We start from the raw sequence: 22,731 nt of genomic DNA, 5'->3' as shown, positions 1-22,731 counted from the left end.
GTACTTGGCATCTGTGAACCTAGTGGAGTGGTATGGAACAGATTTGGAGGAGATTTGCCAAGTATGTGCCATGTGAAGCTGAATGTAAAGCAAGCAGCAAAGATAGAGGCTTTCTCTGTGTGCGTTGGTGGGGGAGTACAACCTACGTTACTGTTGGGAAGAGGAGGAAAAGAGAAACCTGCAAATTTGGTGGAGAGTCTTTTGGCAAGGAACAAAAAAATTGGTTGCAGTTTGGGAAATGGGGATAGTTTGAGGGCTGTGCAACGCATGAAGGCAACTTTCGTGGATCAAATCGTGATCTTGCAAAAGTTGCATTACTGGATAAACATTACTTAAAAGAGACAAAAATAAATAATAAGAAATTTCACAAAACCAATGACTTACCAGCTCTAATTCCTCGGTACTGAGGCTGGCTGAATTTATCCCATAATGATACAACAATACAAGATATCCCAAGGACAAATATAAGTATGAGGTAAGCAATTTTAGGCTCTAAACGGCAATAAAAACTATAATAAAGCCAAGGTACAAATGATCCCATAGTGAGGAGAGCAATTCCACAGTAGTCCAATCTGAAAATAGAAATCATCATCATTAGAATTGTATCTAAGGCCAGCAATTTTGAGGGGAAGGGAAGTTGTGTTTAACTGATATTTGAATAACAACAAATAAGAATTACTGATACCCAAATTCAGGAAATCAGAAACTATAGCTGCAGTAATATGTATCCCAACCGACATCACATGTACAGAGAATGTTTTATATAATATTTACACATCAATGAAAATCATAATCAAGTATTTTGAAGTTTCTGATAAATTGAAGTAACAACATGGGTTTTATTTTTGGCTATTTCACTTATGTTGCTTGCTATTAATACCTTTGAAAAAGCATGAATTTTGCACAAACTCATTTACCCTCTATAAAATTGGAGCCTGGCAGCAATTTCAGAAAACAAAACAAAAACATTGTGAAAGTTGCTTCATCAAAGTTCTTTTTTTTTTTATATATCCACATATGTGTATTATAGTTCATGTGTGTATTTATATATCTATACAAGCAGATAGCCTAGTTGTTAAGGTGTTGCATTAATGATCATGGTGCTTTGATTCAATTCCATGGTATTCTTGATCAAGAACACCTCATTTCACATTGCAACAGTCCACTCAGCTGTAAATGGATAACCCTGTGACAGACTGGCATTCTGTCCAGAAGAGGGATGTTGGGCTTTTGATCACATATTCACCATAGGCCTAACCAGCAGGGTGGCATTATTTGAAAGCTGCAACCATACAAGGAAGAGTAGTGACCAGCCATGCATAACAACATCCAACAGTCTGGTTGATACACAAACACACACAAGTTTGCACCACTCCTACTGATTCACAAATGAAGCACAAGCCATCAAGAGAACTTCTATATGAATGCTCGAACCAGCAGCAAATATCCTTAATACAACACACTACCTTAAAAACTACAACATATTAGATAATATAGTCCTATGTATACATATATACTCTGACTGTAAAAATACAAAATATGGTAACAACAGTAACACATTTTATCATAGACTTGCACAATAGCGTCTGTCCTAGGGCTAAACAAAAACAATAAAACTCACAAATAAAGTACAAGCATGTTATCTTCTTATATCTGCTGCTGAAAATATGTCATTAGGAGACAAAAAAAAAAATTAACAGTTTTATGCAGCAGAGCACTGTTAATTAGTAGGTGTTTTATTAATGTACAGTTTTATGTACCACGGACACAGTTCAGAGAGATGCGCCATTTGTCGCACCATAGACTGACAAAATCTGCAGAGGTTGCTCCGACAAAACAGATCTATCAACCTACCTTATCTAGTGATGACATTTAAAGCTATTTACAACAGTAGAAGGTTAAGCTAGCTCAAATAAAAGATTCTGCAACTGGTGTCAATTATCTTTCTATATAAATGTTAGCTGTAACAACTGACATGTATTAACATTGAAAATACAAGAACTCAAAAAACTACTGGAGTGATTCTGGCATGAAGAGCTTTCAAGTTGTGTGACAGTGAGGTGACAAGTAGGTCATCACAGCAAATATTCTCATGGAGTGAGTTGCGTAAGTTTACCTTTCCCTCCAAAGCCTATAATGGTAGGCTAATAAGTTGGTGCACCAGCTGGAGAGTTTGGTTTCACTGAGAAAGCTTATCAAAAAATGAGAGTAACATATGGAAAATGGGGAAGAATGGAATATATAAAAAGTGAGAATCCCTTGTTTCTTATAGAAAGGTAATAATTTACCAATAATTGCATGAGTAAATACATGATTACATGTTAGATTATTTTTCAGCACATAAGTTGAATTTTTTAAGCCAGAATTAACAGCCATAAAAGGTAGGTCATCTTATATACCAAGACAACTTTGGAAGGCCAATTCCATGTAAAATGCAGCTGGATTTGTAAAGATAGTGATGATTTTTAAATGCTTACATTACATACTATATCAACTTGTATATTGAAAAATACAATGTTACAAAAACAACTTCTACAGAATTGTTAGAGTCACCTATGTACGCACACACGCGTACACATTATCTTGTCTGTTTGTAATATAGGACTACTTTTTCCAGTTTGTCCTTTCCTAATTCAAGATGGCACAGTTTGATTTGAGAGAGATTTGGCTGCTGTATGTAGCAAATTGAATGTAGTGCAAAGACCTTTCCTTGTTGGCTCAAAGAAATTTTGTTGTATAATTCTAGCTCAGTCATAATCAAACAGAACCATGATGACAGGTATTCCAACCATGACAATCATGGCATCTGTATATTGAGAAGTTGTACATTGTTCGACGCAGTCTTTATTTAACCCTTTAGTGTTTAAACTGGCCATATCCAGCTTAAATATTCCAGCTTTTTTTATTATGTTTAAACTGGTAAGATTCAGCCTCTTACATTTACCCAACAATGTCATTCTAAAACTAAACAAACAAGCCATCGAAATCTTAAAGCTGCAAGATAATGCATAATCAATTCAAAAGAAGGTGAATAAATAAGTATTACATATGACATAGTAATCTGAATACTAAAGGGTTAAGATTGTATAGTCTGATTTGAAAGATTTTCAACTGCTATTTTTAACAAGATATGTGAACATCTATCAGCTGTCTATTGATAAAATTATCTACCAATAAACAATTCTTGTTCTCCCTCTCTCTTCTTATGTCCTACACTTCTTATTTCATATATTCAGAAGACATGGTGGAACTAACAGTCTAGTTAGCCCATTACTTCATTGAAGTGGTAGTCACCTCTAGAGTTGGTGTGAGTTTTGATGAATTTAGGGAAGGTGACAGAAGGGGAGGTTTTTCTCGGCTACATATGTGTCAACACCATAGTAATTATCATTATTATTAGATGTACACAATGGTGAGCCACATGTCATCAATTAAGCTAAGTAACAATGAGTTTGATATAATCATTACAGAGATGTTTATGTCATCTTTGTCACACATGTAAAGTCATTAATACTATTACATACACAACAGTGTGTGCCATATGTTATAAATGAAGTGAAATAACAAATGTTGCAATGCATTTGTTATACAATATACACGATTGATTGAAGCTCAATTTATGTCATCCTTTGTCACACCAGTAATCTTTGAATCCTTGTTCATAGTTTGGAAGTCCTTCAATTCAATACAAACCCTTCACAGCAAATTCTCTTCAAAGTATATTTTTGGATATCTGTGAAGATTTGGAAACAGTTTACATCCGAGCAATGCTTTCTAAAGCTAATCTCTTACCAAATTAGAGATAGCATCACTAAATGTTAGGTTTAATGAGACAAGATGAGTAATGTGCTTTAAGCCCAGTAGCAGAATCTGAAAGCATGACTACTTTAGATTCAATAATTAACAAGATCAAGAGTGTACTCGTAAATCTAATGACAACTACAAGAGAAGATAACTAAATCAAATTTATATATACATATATATATATACTCACTTGTTGAAAAATTTACCGACTCTTTCTGAATGACAGTAGACTGTATGGAAGATCCAGGAGAAACCCAGACACAAGATTGCACCAGCGAAAAATGCTGAGAATACAGCCTTTTCTTGCCACTGTATTTCTACGGAGGGTCGTGTAAGGAAATAGATTGCAACACCTATAAATGCTATGAAACCTGAAAAGAAACCAAAATTAGAATCAAATAAAAAAAGAAATGAATTGCAAATTATATACATATATACATGGTTCAAGCAATGGTTGTGTGGCAAGAAGTTTGCTTCCTAACCACATGATTCCAGGTTCAGTCCCACTCCCCGTGGCTGCTAGGGCAACTGTCAACTACTATAGCCTTGAGCCGACCAAAGACTTGTGAGTGAATTTGGTAGGTGGAAACTGAAGGAAGCCTATTGTATGTGTATGTGTTTGTTCCCATTTGTTCCCCAACGCCGCTTGTCAATTGGTGATGGTGTGTTTATGTTCCCATAAATTAATAATTCAACATAAGTGACTGATAAAATATGTACTGGGGCCAATCCATTTGACTAAAATTCCAGGCAGTGCTCCAGTATGACCTCAGTCTACAGACCAAAACAGGTAACAGAATGCGTTTGGGTGTATGTGTTAGTGTGACACATTTGAATGTACAAGAAAAGAGGCCAAACTACTCAACAGAACGTAAGTATTTATTGGAGCGCTGGGAATACTGTCAATAGCCTCAGTTCAATCCATACTTTATGAGTGAAATTGGGTTGAAGGAAGTTGTATTGAAGCTCACTGAATGGATTATATCTGTTACTCAACAGGCATAGCCTTGTCACACACTGTGTAATGCTGATCCTGCTAGAAAATCACCATGTGTCGGTGGAGTATTCAGCCACTTGCATGCTAATTAATTTGATTGAATTTAATTGCCATTGTCAAAATCAATGGAGATTGATCCAAAGCATATGTGTCATCATCGTTTCAATGTCCACTTTTCCATGTTTGCATGGGTCAGAGTTTATTGAGGCAGATTTTCTATGACTGGATGCCCTTCCTGTTGCTAGCCCTCACCTGTTTCCTCTATGAGCAAATATATTTTCACACAGTACTGGAATACTGGAAATGGTGGACACTGATTGTATGACAGTGACTTTCATTTACAACTGTTATGTAATGCCAAGACAAGGAGACAAATATGCACACACACGAATTCTTTCAGTTTTCATCTATTAAATTCAACCACAAGGATTTAGTCAGCTTTGGGCCACAGCAGAAGACACATGTCTAAAGTACCATCTGGTGGGACTGAATGCAGAACCATATGGTGGGACTGAACCCAGAACCATGTGGTTGGTAAGCAAACTTCTTAACTGTACAGCCATACCTGCACCTATACAGACAGATATATCATGAAGCCAAGAGAAATTTCAGCCATGGCCGATGCTGGTGTCACATAACTGGCACCCATGCTGGGGACACGTAAAAAGCACCTTTCAAGCGTTGGGCCTCACAGAAGCAATGACAAACGACCAAGACCGTTGGCAATATGCTGTGCTTGAAGAAGACCCATCAAGCCAAGTGTAATTGTAGTCGTGACAAATACTAGCGTCACACAACTGGCACCTGTGCCAATGGCACATAAAAGCACCTGTTACACTCTTGAAGTGGTTGGCATTAGGAAGGCATCCAACCATAGAAACCAGGCCAAATCAAACTGGAGTCTGGTGCATCCCCTCAGTTCACCAATCCTGGTCAAACTATCCAACCCATGCCAGCATGGACAACAGATGTTAAATGATGATGATGATCATCATCATCATCATCATCATTTTAATGTTCTCCTATTCAAAGTTGCATAGGTCATATGAAACTTGCTTGCTAAGGCAAATATTTCCTACAGCCAGATGCTCTTCCTGTTCCCAACATTCACCTGTTTCCATGTAAGGTAATATATCCCCTTAGGTCTTGGGACAATGAACAACCAAATGGCCAGGCCAAACACTATTTTGGCAGGGAATTGCAAACAAATGACATCAAACTGGCACTACGTCAGTTATGATGATAAGCGTTTCAGCCGATCTGATCAACAAAATGGCCTGCTTGTGAAGTTAATGTAGTTCTTGGGGAGATTCAGTGTGATACAGAGGTGTGACATGAAAGGCTGGCCCTTTGAATTACAGGTACAACTTATTTTTTACCAACTGAGTGAACTGGAACAACATGAAATAACATGTCTTTCTCAAGGACACAAATGTGCCACTGGGAATTGAACTTACAATCATGAGTCGAATACCCTAACCACTAAGCCACGTGTCTTCACTAAACAAATGACATCAATTGTATGATGGTGACTTTTGTTCTATAATTGGCTTGCACATGTCAAGACAAAAGAAAATACACAAACACACACACACAAGAGAGAAAGAGAAGCTTTTTTTCCAGTTTCCACCCACTGAATTTTATTCACTAGACACTGGTAAAACCTGTGACTATAAATGACTCTGGTTGATAATTGCTAGAAGCACCTATTACTTCCCATTAATAAAAAGTTTTCTAATTTTTTCCATGAAGAGTGCTACTTTGCTGTCGTAAATAATGATTATATCCAGAAATATTTATCTGATCTACTGTGCTTTGTAATCCAGCTTTTAGTTATGATATGTAAGGAATCTCAAAACTTAGAATAGAGAGAGAGAGAGTAACTTGTTAAAGTTATATTGTAGAATGTAATAAAGCATTTACAGACACACTCTCACATACTCACACACCCTAATATTTTGTGGTAAAAAATCATAAAAGGACCCAATACATGATGTTAAAAAGCACATTCGTATACCTCATCATCATCATCATTTAACATCCACTTTTTCATGCTTGCATGGGTCAGATGGAATTTGTTGAGGCAGATTTTCTTGTCAGATGCTCTTTCTCTCTCCAGCCTCCATCTGTTCCCAAGCAAAGTAATATTTTCCTGTAGTTACATGGTTTTCATGGAAGACTGGAAAGGAACAACCCTGTGTAGGATGATGCTCATTTATAACCTGCATGTGATTTCTTAACTACATGGTTTTGAGATCCTGCAGCACCTTGGGCAAGTGTCTCCCACTATAGCTTTGGGCTGATCATAGCCTTGTGAGTTGATTTGGTGGACAGAGGTTGAAGGAGGCTTGTCATGAGTGTGTGTGTGTGTGTTACTGTCACCATGCCATGACATCACATGATAGTAGTAAGCTAGTGTCACTGTAATGCAAGCCTTCTGTGAAATATGTCTGGCCATGGGGAAATATAATTTGCTTGGAAACAGGAATGGTATGTGGACATTGAAAATTTGCCTCTGCAAATACCATTTGACCGGTGTGAGCCTGGGAAAGTGGACATTAAAACAATGATGGTGAAAGAGCTACAGCAACTGAAATAAGTTTGTAATTCTTACCTAACAAATGTGTCCATATATTTCCTGTTTCTGTATGAATTCGAAAGATGGACTTGAAGCAAGCTGCAAAAGAATTTGTGGGTGGTCTGTGCCCTTTCATAAGGTACTCATTGTCCTTTAGCCAGTCGGGTAGTGATGCATGGTGAGCTACCCGCCAGCCAGCCTCCCAAACTTTATGTACAAACTCCTCAGCATGTTCAACTGCTGCTCGACTGGTAGTTGAGATTATTTCTACTTTTGACCGGTGTGGTAATACATTATCTTGTCCTTCATCAATCTAAAATGAAAATAATCAGTTGTGAAAAGATTTGCATTTAACACAAGGAAATTGCAAACTATATATTAAAGTAAAAAGATATGCACACACACACACTTATATATAAAAGTAATTGTTTATGAAAGCCAACATACTAGTAGTACTTTGGAGTAAGGAAAATGCTACAATACTCCATTTAGTAGTTAAGAACATCTTGGCTACATTGCATAAACTTTTTTTTTTTAGGTTAATCATCATTATATTATTCACTGTTCTTCTTCAAGACATTCAGAACATTTTATTATCAGTAGTTCCATTTTCAATCTTTAATTGCATTAGAGAAAATTTAGCAGCTACTTTAGTATAAACATATTTGGAACATTACATGTTTGTCCCAATTAGTACTTTAAAACTTATGCAGTTAGTATGAAGAAGAAAATATACTTCATATATCATTGGCATAGACATAAAACTTCTTACTGACAGATTTTTGTCATTAGTCAACTCTAATGCTTGACATATGCATACTTTATAATGAATTACTGCAAAAAGTTTAACCTATTTATAAAGGATAAATATACAGAAGAAAAACTACTCTTGCAGATAATCAATAGTTATTCCTAGTTACACCTGACAAAGTGATAAAGCAAGTTAATTTTATGTTAAGAGAGGAGATAGAGAGAGGAGAGAAAGAGGAGGAGAAAACTGGGGATGGAAACAAACATACAAAAACCAAAGAATTACAGTTGAGTAAAATTACAATTGGATTTGGTTATTTGCTGACCATATGACTATGTTCTGTCACATAGGACACTGCTGAGAAGTGAAGTCAAAAAGCAAACAGAAATAGGGAAAACTTAAACCCAATGTTTTTTGGAGAATGAGTTTTGCAACCCATTGAGAGAACAGAAATGAGTGTTGGGGAAAAAACTGATTACCAAAAATGATTTACAAGTACATTAAACATGTAAAGTATTTGATGACCAAAATCAAAGCTTTATTCCAGTGAATGTAGAATTCATCTGGACTATTTCAACAATTGGAATATAAATATAATGAGGGACTCTCCCGTTGAAGATGACATGTGAGTTTCAGCTTTTGCTGTACAACCTGCACAAATGATTTGTTTATAGGGATCAAATGCATGTGCTGTACATTAAGCTCCCTCTCTCCCTCCATCAAATCAATGTTACCTGAATAGGTGCACAGTGTACCACGCATCAGGTGTTGAAGTGATCGCAGAGCAATGTGAGATGAAGTGTTTTGCTCAAAAACACAAAGCACCACCCAGTCTCAGAATTGAAACCATGATCTTGCAATCGTGAGTGCAACACCCTAACCACTAGGCCATGTGTTCTCACATAAATATAATAAATGAAAAAAGGGATTTTTTGTGTATATCTGTAAATCTTTTTTGCATAGTAGACAATTTGTCTGCAACCATTAATGCTCTTGGGTGCAGATGTTTGAACCAAATATTGGGTCATCAGATAAATTTGTTCATTTCTAACCAATTTGAATTAACATGAAAAATATTTTTATCATAGTCTTTTAGGCTTTTCTTTTTTTCTTTTTGTGGCTTCATTTTTACTCTACAACTTTTGTTTATTGTTTTGAAATTTGAATAAATTTTACCTCTTTTCAAACATATGGTGATGGAGTGCCAAATAGAACAAAAAACAATAAAAAAAAAGAGCATTTTCAATACTTGTTTCTCTTTGTTTTTAATTAAGGTTCCAAAGCTGTCAAAGCCACTTGAGACATGTGTGCTGTGTACAGAGAAGGTGCTATTACTGAAAGAATTGCATAGAAATGCTTTTCACACTTGCAGGATGAAGAATTCAACTTCACTGACTCTTTGTATTTGGTCAACCTGTTCAGTTTAACAAGGATCGATTGAACAAGGTTATCTACAAGAATCTATGCCAACCCGCCAAGGAATTGGTCCAACAGATGGAATGCTTTCATGATACTGTCACAAGCAGCAACACAGCATGCAACTTCAACATGACAATGTTTGCCCACCCCACCACGTCATTACTTTGGACCAAAAACTTGGTTCAAGAACTTGGTTGGGAAGTTCTACTGCCCTCATTGTATTCTCTTGATATAACACCTTCAGATAACCCCTTTCTCGGTCACTCAGTCACAACAGTCTGCAAAGCATTTCATTCATCGATGATATGGAGCTGAAAACAGAGCTTGATGAATTCTTTCAGTCAAGACCCAGTGATTTCTACTGTCGAGGCACTGACAAGCTGGTGGAACATTGGCAAGAGATCATAAACAATGAAGGGGAATATATTATTGATTGATTGATTTATTAAAATTGGCCATGAAAAATAAGGATTAAAATAAACAAAATAAAAATGAATGAATTTATTTGACAACCCAATATCTGGACAGAGGATAAGCTATCAATTAAGGTTTCTTCCTCTCCTTTCCCCCCACCAGTCTCAAAGGCTATAAAAAATTGGCAAGACTGAATGAAACACATCAGCTAGGATAAACTGCCAATCTCAAAAGAGATATTTTGTCAGTAAGTGTATTGTAGTGTAGGGCCTTGTGGAGGTTCAACTCAGCACTGCAAGGTAACAAAACACTTGTTAATTACACAGTGCTCCCACTCCTTGAAACAGTGAACTCTACCTATCTGAAGAAATATCTATAGGGCTAGGAAAAGATTAATGTCTTTGTTATGGACACAGTACAGTATCTATATAGCTATATGAACCATCAACTGTCTAATAATCAAATATTTTATTGAATCAGCTGGTGGTGACGATTTTCTCCAAAATAATTATTTTACTCCGAGTAAAACTAGTCCCACTTAAAAAAAGAAAGAAAACTTTATTTTAATTAATTTTTTTGTCTTAATCTTTTAAATTACAACTCACTAATTTTCTTAACTTATTTCCATTTGGTGCTAATTTATAACAAAAAACTGTCATTTAAAAATAATCCTGCTGCATAAAAGCAATCAGTAAGCAAATAGGAGATCAGTGTTAAGATCAAGACAAACTATTCTCCCACAATGAGTTTACCCACCACCACTCAAAATCTGCAGGTGAAAAGATGCACGTTTACCAGCATTCAATAGATCAAAGACCAATATTTCTTAGAAAAGTTCACTTAGCAAGACATTCCAAACACTATTTAATGACAAGCCCATGCAGTGACAGTAAGATAGCTGGGTGTTGTATTATATTTCCAATGAGCATGTAAATAAATAAAGCAAAGAAAAATAATAATGATAAAAAAAAAAAAAAAAGGAAGTTACCATAATCTTAAAATCAGGACATAATGTAAAAGAATAATTCCTTCTCCAAACAACAGCAGCTAGTTAGTCCTTATTCAAAGATTGCAATTCAACACATAGCAAACAATAATAATAATTTCTCAGTCACAAAGGCTACAAATTTTGCAGTGAGCAAGCAGTTGCTAATTTCAACCCTAGTACTTTACTGGTACTAGTACTAATTCATCAACCCCAATGGGATGAAAGGCAAAGCAAACTCTGGCAGGATTTGAACTCAGAACGTAAAAAGGTTTCAAACAGATACTGCAAGGTATATTCCAGTACTCTACTAAGTCTGCCATCCATTGCCTCATATTATTAATAATAATAAAAAAAAAAGAGAAAATATGCAATAGATTTCCAACAAGAATCAAAATTACATTGGTTTGTTTCTACATTGTTAGATATGAGGCAATTTAATAACAGATTTATTATTATAATTATTATTATTGTCATTATTATTATTATTATTGCCAGTGGTGGCTTCACACCATAAGAATGTTGTATGTAGAAACAATTTGAAAATTATATACATACACATATATATATATATATATATATATATATACATATATATATACACACACACTTTTGTTCTGACAAATCAAATTAGCAATCAGTTGAAGCTCTAACTGAAAAGAACTCAATAAAGCACAACATTGACATTAAAAATAATAATAATAATAATAACAATAATAATAAATAAATAGATAAAAACTTCAAAACATACTTTTACCAGAAAGAAAACAGAAAATTCTAAAACCTGAAAACCAAATATAATACATAAAAATCTGCTCTAATTTTGAGGTTAAAAAACATAAGTAGCTGCAGGAGCACTCTAGATGAGGATTAGTAAGGATTAGTGATGCAAAAAAACTTAAATAAAAACATGAGTTAGTAGACACAAGAAGAACAAGGAGGAATGTTAGAAATAATAATAAAACGAAAAAAAAGGCAGTGTTTTAGAATTCTTAAAAGAGAGTTATTGTTATATGAATAAGCAAAAGTTCAATGACCGAGAGTTTTACCGATTTTGATTTTCTTTTATTAGCAAAAGGATTCATCAAATAAGTCTTTCGCCAGCCAAAACAGGATTCCTAAAGAATGGGAAAATGGAGGGGGAGAAAAAGTAATAAAAGAATAAACAAATATTCGTTGATGTCATCCAAGTTTTTTGATTTAGTTGATAATAAACACAAGTTAAAATTTTTTATAATTAAAACAGTTCTTTCAAATGGGTAATAGAAAAAAAAAAAAAAAAAAAAAAAAAAAAGGTCGTTTTTGTAAATGTTTCAAATACAAGTTTTCGAACTTATAACTCTAGATAATTAAATTGTATTTCTTTGGTTTACCTCTAAGTCAGAGAATTAGCTGCACAACTGAAGTTGACTGAGCTTCAACAACAATAAGAGAGTTCAAGTCAAATTCTGGAGTAAGCTTGCATTGTAGTCACTCAACCTTCCCAAACAACTAAATCTCAACAAACTCCTTGTTGTTTTCTGAATTAGAACCAAAATTCTCAATCTCAAGACAGAATGCTTTACAATAAATAAGGAATGAAACCGACAAAGGAGCTCCTACATCAGGGGTTTTCAAACTTTTTGACTTGCGGACCCCTTTATATTTCAGGCTTTACCTTAGGGACCCCCCCTTATAAACACTTATGAAATTTATACATAAATATTTGCTTAAAATAACATATTTTTACATCTATTTATTTAACAGTATTTAACAAATAGGTTTATTGTCAATTAAAAGATTTCGATTAAAAAACATAAAATCAAATTGCCCATATAAAGTATTTGCTGTCCACGGACCCCCTGTGGTCTGTGGACCACAGTTTGAAAACCCATGTTCTACATGACCACTAGGCAAGCTAAAAAAGAAGCAGCCAAATCTCCTTCAAATCACATGATGCCATCTTAAATCAGTGCAAAAGACACAGCAGATAATGCAGTCCTACACATTCCAAAAAGATGGGATGATCACAACTGAGACACCTTTGATGACAGGTGAGCTGGGATTAACTCTTTAGCATCCAGATTTCTCTGTCAAATGTAATGCATATTTACAAACACTGTTTTGAATTTAACCCTTTAGCATTCAGACTTCTTTGTCAAATGTATTGCTTATTCATCCACATTGTTTTGGACTGATTACAGATCATCTTGTAGTCTCAAGATTTCATTGATATGTTTGTATGTTTTTAAAGTGACATTGTAGGGGAGAGGTGTGAGAGGTTGGAGATGTGGTCAGTTTTAACATGAAACTTGGTGGAATATTTGGGCCAGATATGGCTGGTTTCAATGCTAAAGGGTTAAACAACAACCATAAAGAATGGCAATGCTTATTACCTATTGAATAATATGCTTCAACTGAAATTGACAAAAAAAAAAAAATCCTATAAGAATGACACATCTGGGCTGTTTAATCTACAGGCTCCTCCTCTTAAGTTAGGGATTATTCTATTTGAGCAAGAGCAAAATTTTCATTCAGTTCTCCTGTCCCCAAGAATCTCTGATGATAAGGAGTTAGAATTCTAATCTCCCATCCTCACCATGTTTAAGGCTTATTTTAAACCTATCTCTCAATCTTTCTGATTTTGTTATGTAGAAATTAAAGTAAAACTCAAAATCCAAAGAGATTGGTGATGGTCTGTGTCAAAAACAATTAATTCACAAAAAAATATGTGTATATATCTATGTGTGTGTGTGTGTGTGTGTCTTTGCATCCATGTTTGTCCCCCCCCTCCACTACTGCTTGACAACTGGTCAAATAACTGAAACAAGAGGTAAAAAAACAATGTTCATAGAAGTGTCTTGCTAAGTTCAACTGTCAAGAGGAATGGAGAATAACATTCCAAGCTCTTGCCCTCCACTGAACTACCAGCTGTCTCTCAGTCTACGACCTCGCTACAGCAATCCTAAATGATTTAATAACTTCCATGTTTTGTACATCTCTAGTTTAATTACATATAAATGATATGACCAGGCAACTGATGTACAATCCCCCAGTGTTGTGTGTATGAGTGTAATTGCAGGGACCAAGTTGTGCAAGGATATGTGCACAAAACCATAACAGTATATTTAGTGCAGTTGTATTTGCAGTAATTGCATGTGGGTGTATAAAGCATCTAAGCACTGACATTAGCATCATATAAGATCTTCATGTCTATGGTTTATAGATCAGCTCCCAGCATGATCACAGTTCAATGACTGAAATTTGTAAAAGAATATGTGTATATCTCTACCTGCTCCATACATCCCCATTGGTCCAGATTACTTTTAAATATCTCAACGGCTTCAGATTATTATCAAATCAAATTTTAATTTCATGAGTGTGTGATCAACATGTAATGAATAAATCTAAATCCATAATCTAGACCTGACCAGTATAATAACAAATAGCTAATAAAACTGATTAAAATATGTATCATATTTACTAGTATAAAAGTCACACCCCTAATTTAATGCTAAATCTTGGTACAAATTTTTTCTTCTTTTCGTATTTGAACAGGATATCAGCTTTACTCTGTGTATAAGATACATCCCAGCTTTTACAATTAAAATCAAGTATAAAATAGAGCAACTTACACCTAAGTAAATACAGTATTTATAAGAAAACTAAGAGACAAAATTGACATTGAACTGAGCAATCTGTTATATACACAGAACTGCAGAATGTAAGCCCTAAGGAAGTGTAAGGAGGATCTGTGAATCCTTTCTCATATGCCAGTCATAGCGGTGTCATCCAGAATTATGGGCGGCAGAGAGGGAAACAGTTGATTACAACAACCCCGATACTTTATTTTATTGATTAATAATAGTAATTAAAAGAACTCTTTTTATTGGAAAATTTATTATGGTTTGCAGCAGTTAATGGAAAGGAAGAATTTAAAAAAAAACCCAGGAAAATTCTTGGAATTGTCACAGCCTAGAGAGCAAAAATATAGTGGAAAGTAAAAACAAAAAACAAAAACAAAAAAAAGGAACCAAACATGGTAAAAATAGCTTTGATATTCTAGAGAATCTTTGATTACTTTATTTCTGTTACATGGAATGTATGTGCAAATCCTTTAGATTGCATTTACTTCTTATGTCATTGAATCTTAGCTAAGAAAGGAACAGTTATTCTTTGGTAAGTGATGATTATTAGTTTTGGTCTCAGTAGAAATAAACACACATTTGAAGTTAAAAGTTAATAAGGAGGTAGTTTTAGAAAAAGAGTTATTTAAAGAAAATACCAAAATTTAACAATGTAGTAAAAAGAAAAAGAAAAAAAAAATGATACCAGCTAAAATGATAGTTGATATTTTGATGAAAGATCAGGTCAATATCCACTTCTAGAAATTAAAACTATATTGTTCAATGATTGATTAGAAAGGCAATATAAAGACTGCAGAGATTTCATTAACTTTTGAAAGCAATTCAAAGTGTTGATTAGTATATCACTTGAGAGAGTTTACTTTCAAGGTTTGTGTGTGGTATTAATGGTTAAACCACATTAATCAAATTGCATTAGTATTATTTTATGTTTCAGAGACATTTTATTTACATTAAAACATTTTTCTTTCTTTTTTTCCTTTCAGAAAGTGTTACTAAAAATGTTCATTGTTGTTGTTGGCACTCCGTTGGTTACGACGAGTGATCCAGTTGATCCGATCAACGGAACAGCCTGCTCGTGAAATTAATGTGCAAGTGGCTGAACACTGGACAGACACGTGTACCCTTAACGTAGTTCTCGGGGAGATTCAGCATGACACAGAGTGTGACAAGGCTGGTCCTTTTTGAATTACAGGTACAACAGAAACAGGAAGTAAGAGTGAGAGAAAGTTGTGGTGGAAGAGTACAGCAGGGTTCGCCACCATTCCCTGCCGGAGCCTCGTGGAGCTTTAGGTGTTTTCGCTCAATAAACACTCACAATGCCCAGTCTGGGAATCAAAACCGTGATCCTAAGACCGTGAGTCCGCTGTCCTAACCACACTAAAAATGTTCAGATAAACAAAAACTATAGAGGTCTACCAGCTACATATGTATTATTATTCAGTTTATCCTTTCATCATTTCTTATGTCTGCTTTTCCATGTGTTCTTTTTTCTACCAGTCTTGCTAATTGTTGTTATGCTTTTTCATCTCCATAAGATTCAAACACCAAAGATCAGCTTTCACTACTTCCCACATTTTCTACTTTCACAAATTCCTTCTATTTGGATTGCTTGGCACTTTCTTTAAATTTATTTTTTACCCAACTGTTATCCTCCGAACAAATCACATGTCTGTATCAATGCAGTCTTCTCTCTTGCATATTACATCTGATTCCATTTATACCAAATTTTTTCCTCTCAGCTTATTTGTGCTGCATCATACACACCGACTAACATTACATATCCATCCAAAACAGCAGTCTCAATTTCTTCCTACATCTGCATTCAATGCTTAAGTTTTATTACCATGTAACATTGCATTTTGCACACAAGTTATCAAACAATTTTGGAGACAGATTCCTTTTCTTGCCAGCAGAGATGATAGCTTCCTCATGTTTTACTAATATATTCTTACACTAAGTACTGTACATCCTGAAGAGTCCCTCCTTTGCTAATTGGGTCACAGAAACAGAAACTATCAATTACTTTTCAGGAGAGTTCCAAATATTTGAAAGGATATATTTCATAGATGCTCTGACTACTAAGCACTTCTGTTCATCTAGTGTATACAAAGCCCTAGTTGCCTGTCAGCCAGCAATCTCACTGCATCTCTTGTACAGATGTGCATTTGGTACACAGTAGATAACCCCTCCCTACATCTTTTCTGCATATTGAGCGTGGCTACATTCCTGGTGGTAGTTATGTTGTGTCTTTTTGTTAACTAAGACTTTTCTTTTTCCTGAGTTCACTTGAGACCTCTTGTTTCTGGACATGGCATCTAAGCTTGCAATTTCTTCAGAAATTCTTCAACAGATTCAATTACTAGTCAGTCAGCGGTCAATTTTAAATTCCTCTGTCATAGTCAAGAAAATGAAGAATTGGAAACTGAAAAGTGAACCTAAATGCACACCTGCTTGCATGCTAAATTCTTCAATGAAGTCATTGCTAACTCATATTGGTGATAGCATCTCTGCACACACATTGCGAGGCTCTCACAAGCCTTTCTTCCACACCATCGGACAATCAAAGGCCCTCTCCAGGTCAACAAATGCCAAGTTGAGTGTCTCATTAGAAAGAGGACACCAGTGATATTCTGTCCTGGCACAAACCTGAATTGGTTGTCTATCCTATTTCCTGGTGAGTATGAAGTGTATATTGTTTGGTGGTTTGTGTGTTTACCTGACTGGTGGGGTACTCAGGTGCATAACCAGTTTCCTGAAGTTAGTGTTAGGTCATTTGTGTCAAAGATATCCCAAAGCTGTAACTCCTCCTCATTCTTTGTACCATATCCTTGGTCTCTATGTATGCTGGAGTAGCCATCATAGTGTTGTCCAACAAATTCATTAAAGTCACTCGTTACAATAATGAGGTAGCTGTAGTTTGTTGAGATAATCTGCAAGAGAGCCTCATATAAACAGTCCTATTACCCACAGCAGTTCTGATTGTGATGAATATGCAGAAATAACAGTTACTGTCATGTAAGCTGTGTCTCAGCTTATTCATTGTCACATACTCTAACTACTTTAATTACTTTATCCATTTCTCAGCCAACGACATGGCTACTCCAATCACCTTGGTGTTGTTTCCCCAACAAGAAGAGTTTGTACCTGAATTTCTTGTTCATGGGGTCTGACCTCCCTTCCATTTCACCTCTGTGAAATAGAAGGGAAGTCTACTAGTCTCTGTTCTTGCATCTCTACAATCTCTGCAGACCTACCTTTCATCATACCAACATTGATGATGGCAACCCTGAAGTTCTGTACCTGACAGGAAGAAAGAAGTTTCTAGAGGTGGCTGGATTGTGTTTGATGTGTTTTGTCTCTGAAAGGAAGAGAGTTGGTGCGATATTTTGATGACAGTCAAATGGTTCTTGAACATGACCAGGCATTCCCCCTGACAACCTCTTTACTTTCTAATTATCAGTCCTTTACACACAATTAGAGTTTATCTTGGCTGGACGCTCTTCCAGTTGCTAACCACTTCACAGAATGGATTGGATACATCTACACTATAGAAGTTATTTGTTAGGACTAAAGTTTCCCCGCTGCACCATGTCAATGTTTCTGCTCTTTTAGATGGTTGTTGTAATCAAAAGTATGGCCTTCATCAAAGTACTGACTAGTTACTTCTTACAAGTATATTTTTTCATGGTTTTTAAGGCGCATCAAAATGCAGTAAGTCATGACACAACTTCAAAATTACTTGGAGATTCCAAAACTCTCAACAGCTGAGTCTACCTTGTTGCACATAGACACCATAAATATTTTACTGACTTAAGAAATAAATCAGTTTAAAAAGATACATTTAACCTCCTTGCTCTTCCTTTTATCACCCATATTGTGTCCAACCCTTCCAGTCTTAACACTAACCACTGCATTTAACCCATTTCTACCAAGGACATTAGTCACTCATTCCATCCACTGTTTTTTCCTGCAGGTGTCAACTTTAAATTGTTCAAGAACATCAACTGCATTTATCTCACAAATATTGGAGGGTCTGTCAAGGCCATGGGTATAGCTTCAGCCTCCACAAAATCATTACAAAAACAACAAAAAAGCTAACACTACACAAAGCATTCTATTTGATATAAAAATATACTTAGGAGACCTAATTTTATAACCACTTCATAAGAACTCTTTGAGCTAAACAAGAATGACAGAGAGAGACTTCAGGTCTGCTCAACTGAATAATTTACAGCATTAGAAAGTAAAGAGATGAACTTTACTTACTGTCCATAATTAAACCAAAGGATTCTTTGGTGCTAAGTCACATTAGTGTTGACAACCAGATTGACTGAGGTATACATGTCAAAAATGATTTTCTCTTACATTAACAGGGCCCATTATAATTAATGGTAATTAGTATTACATGTACCATGTACCAGAGACTGAATAAAGAAACAGGGACACTAATAGGACATAACCCACATATTTAACACTTTCTGCATGACCATGCTACCGAGTATACCATAGAGTGCCTGCCTAGACCTTTTTGGCATAAATTACATTAAAATCTTAGCATATATCAATACACTATAATTACTTTTAAGTCCTTAATTATTTCGATAAATTCACTATGCTGAAAATTTTACTTCATATGTGTATTTGAGTGTTTTCTTTGAAACAAAAAGTTAATCAGCCGTTAACAACATCAGGTTTCTAATTAACACAATACTTGGAAATTAGTGTCTTCCTTGATGTCTTTACTGATTGAAGAGACATATTTTTCTCTCATTCCATTGAAAACGATCATTTACAGAACAACAGTTCTAAGCTATTAGATGAATCTAGAGAGATATGGAGACAAAAAAACCCCAAAACTTGAATAGTCATCTAATAAGATCAAATCTAACATTGTTTCTTTGGAGTCCCATGCTGTATAACAAAGTTAAAATATATCAAAGGTTATTTTCAGTATGTTTTAAGATTATTGTATTATTTAATATTTAATTGAAAACATAAAAATATAAATATATAAAAATTTAAAAAATCATTTGTTTAGGTTATTTCTACAGCTTTCTCTGCAAATATGTGCAAAAGAAAAGAAAAAAGAAACCAGGTGAAATAGACTTACCGGTGCTATAGCTTCAGATACAGCAGGAAGCATTCTGGTGATCTCTGACTTGGCTACAGCCCGATTAGTTGGTAGGCTCAAGTCATCTTCAGCATCTGTGAAGTCATCTCCACTATCAAGCATCAATCCATCATTCTGTCCCAGTAAACTGTCACTTTGTCCAAGTAGGACTGGATCTGCTAAGTTATGATAATCCGTGTCTGGGTCTAAATTCGGGTCGGTTTCATGGTCTAAGTGGCTGTTAATTTTGCTCAGCAAAGATGGACCAAGGTCAGGGCTGGATGAAGGAGAGTTGTTTGGTGGATTACACTCTTTCTCCCTGCTGCTAGAACTGTCACTGCTGGAGACAGATGCCATGACTGTCTTCTGATGTAAAGTGACCTATGAAGCAAATGATTCTTCTATCCACAAGTTGTATGCTGTACTTCTTATCCAAGACAGATTTTGTCTAAGCTCATGGCTTCATAATAAGTAGGCATGAATTCTTTAAAAGCAACAGTCAAAATATTTCTAAGCAAGTGCACCATATAGCACTGTCTGCTTAGATTGCAAATTTATAATAAATTGCAGATTCTTTTATTTATTATTTTTTTTTATCGGCAATACAAAAATGAAGCCCAAAGTTTAATTGTTAATCCAGTATGGCATTCCGATTTGAACCTTGAAATAAAAAAAATAAAAATAAAAAAAACAGTTAATTTAAACGAATCAATCATAATGATCAACAGTTTAACATCTCTTTTATCATACAGCACTTAATCTAGTATCACACCTGTGAAGTATGATGGTTACAAGTCTACCTGTCTTTACTTCCACCTATATCTTTCCTGCTTATCCCCTCTGCCTTGAGTACTTTCAGAAAGTGTATCACACCACTTTGTTTTTGTTTCCCTGACATGCATTATTCATACTGATCCATTTGTATCACATACCAATTTCAAATTTTGCCACAAGGCCAGCAGTTTCGGGGGGGGGGGGGAAACAAACTTTAAACATTTTCTTACTGGAACAAGCAAACATCATCAAATTTAGCATAAAAAATTACACCAATATACCAAATTTGAAAATTAATACCTAATCTTAAAATTTCAAAAAGTGAAAGCCAAGGAGAAAAGATCCTTATCAACCACAAAAGGGGTGAAAGACAAAGTCAGCCTCAGCAGAATTTGAACCGAGAACGTAAAGACGGATGAAATGTCACTAAATATTTTTCCCCACATGCAAACAATTCTGCCAGCTCACCGTTTTCCATTTGTATCACACATTCTCACCCATATAATCATCTCTCTTGCACTCAATATTTCTCTCAAGTTAACATTAAAGAAGTCCAATAGATCAATCTCATTTCAATACTTTCTAGAATTTGCTGCAAATTGTTGGAATTTATAAATTCATAGGAAACATTGGTAATATCAATGATAAAGAAAGCTATTTATATGAGCTAATGAAATTACTAGCCTCACAAGTAAAAACAAATTGTTGTGAAAACGATGTTAAAAAAATTATACTATATATACTACATCAACATAGGATCACTGCCAGAGTAGCGGTCTCGCTTCCGTGCCGGTGGCACGTAAAAAAGCACCATTTGAGTGCCATCGTTTCCAGTTTTGCCTTACTGGCACTCGTGCTGGTTTGGACGGACTCCTGTGGCACGAAAAAAAACACCATTTGAGTGTGGCTGTTGCCAGTACCGCCAGACTGGCCCTCGGAGTGGTTGGCGTTAGGAAGGGCATCCAGTTGTAGAAACTCTGCCAGATCAGTTTGGAGTCTGGTGTAGCCATCTGGTTCGCTAGTCCCCAGGCAAATCGTCCCACCCATGCTAGCATAGAAAGCAGACATTAAATGATGATGATAATGATGTATATACATAAACATATATATATACATACATACATATATGTATATATATATATATATATATATATATATACATACATACATATATGTATATATATATATATATACACACACACACACATATATACACACTCATACATATATACACATACATATCTACATATATATATATATATATATACAAACATCTATATGTATATATACACATATATATACATACATATATAGAATAATAATAAATGGAGCAAAATGCATATAATTAATAAGTTCCTTTAATTCCTACATATGTTTCAAAAATTATATGCACTCTACTCCAAAGAAGTAAGAGATGCTGGTATATACATATAATTTTATCATCAAGGAATCATATTACAAATGCAAGACTTGCGCTGAATGCTAAGGTTATGTACGAGGAATAACACTATATAGCTAAGTTAAATGACCGTTAGAAACAATAACGCTAGTTTACAGGGAGCTGTTTAGGGAGAGAGGCTATGAACGCTATACTAAGAGTTTAAACTAAAGGAAGAGATAATGAACCGCAGAAAATTCTTAAAGTTAATAATAATGGTAATAAAAATTTATTGTAATTGAAAGGAGAAAGGGAGAGAATCCAATGAATTCTTTATATAGGATTAATTATGTAAATAAACGTTTATAAGGAAGGAAAATTAAAGATGGATTGTAAATATAATTAACCATTAATGTTGTATCATATTAAGTTACAGTAATTAACCTAAATAAATGGCAATACAAGGTACAAAACTATAAAGTGATGAAATAATAAGAATAAACAGCTTACGATAACAAAATCGATAGTATATACGTAAATATATATAAGTATACTTAAAACTCTAATATTGTTATTGTCTAAACTTAAATAAAAACAAATACAAAGTGGGGTGATAGTTCATATCACATGTAAAGTGGCTGTCAACTAGTGAGTATGTTGGTAGGTGGAAAAAAAAAAAAGAGACTAAAATTAGTAAAAAGATTGAAACTAATGAAACGAGCTGAAGGTGTGTTTCCTCCAATGCTGGCATCTGTATGCTCTCTGTGTTATCTGGTTCACTAAATTATTCTTGGAGAACAGAATGTGGAATAGCTCCAAGTTACAGAGAGGACAAAAATCTTTACCCTTGTTATAGGGTATTGAGGTAGCCAGTATTGACCATTCCAAAGAGAAT

At 35.0% G+C, this 22,731-nt stretch overlaps 1 protein-coding gene across 6 annotated transcripts in view; it reads right to left on the bottom strand.

Annotated features, from left to right (window-relative positions):
- LOC106868739 (adiponectin receptor protein 1) overlaps positions 1–22,731 on the bottom strand; it is a 240,129-nt gene that overhangs the window by 12,241 nt on the left and 205,157 nt on the right. For 3 of the 6 annotated variants that reach the window (XR_016237655.1, XM_089338362.1, XM_089338363.1), the window contains exons 3-7: positions 19,685–20,344; positions 11,998–12,066; positions 7,416–7,692; positions 3,995–4,175; positions 385–572 (exon numbers count right to left, since the gene is read on the bottom strand). Coding sequence is in view for 4 of the 6 variants with exons in the window: in XM_089338362.1 (XP_089194488.1) it covers positions 385–572; positions 3,995–4,175; positions 7,416–7,692; positions 11,998–12,066; positions 19,685–20,041 (1,072 nt within the window). In the remaining 2 variants the exon portion in view is untranslated. The remainder of the gene's footprint in view (positions 1–384; positions 573–3,994; positions 4,176–7,415; positions 7,693–11,997; positions 12,067–19,684; positions 20,345–22,731) is intronic. The other 3 variants (XR_016237656.1, XM_089338364.1, XM_089338365.1) reach the window with 1 other exon arrangement.

Source organism: Octopus bimaculoides, chromosome 20 (genome assembly GCF_046866305.1).
Source record: "Octopus bimaculoides isolate indiv1 chromosome 20, ASM4686630v1, whole genome shotgun sequence".
NCBI lineage: Eukaryota > Metazoa > Mollusca > Cephalopoda > Octopoda > Octopodidae > Octopus > Octopus bimaculoides.
This window is presented reverse-complemented; position numbering and strand designations above follow the sequence as displayed.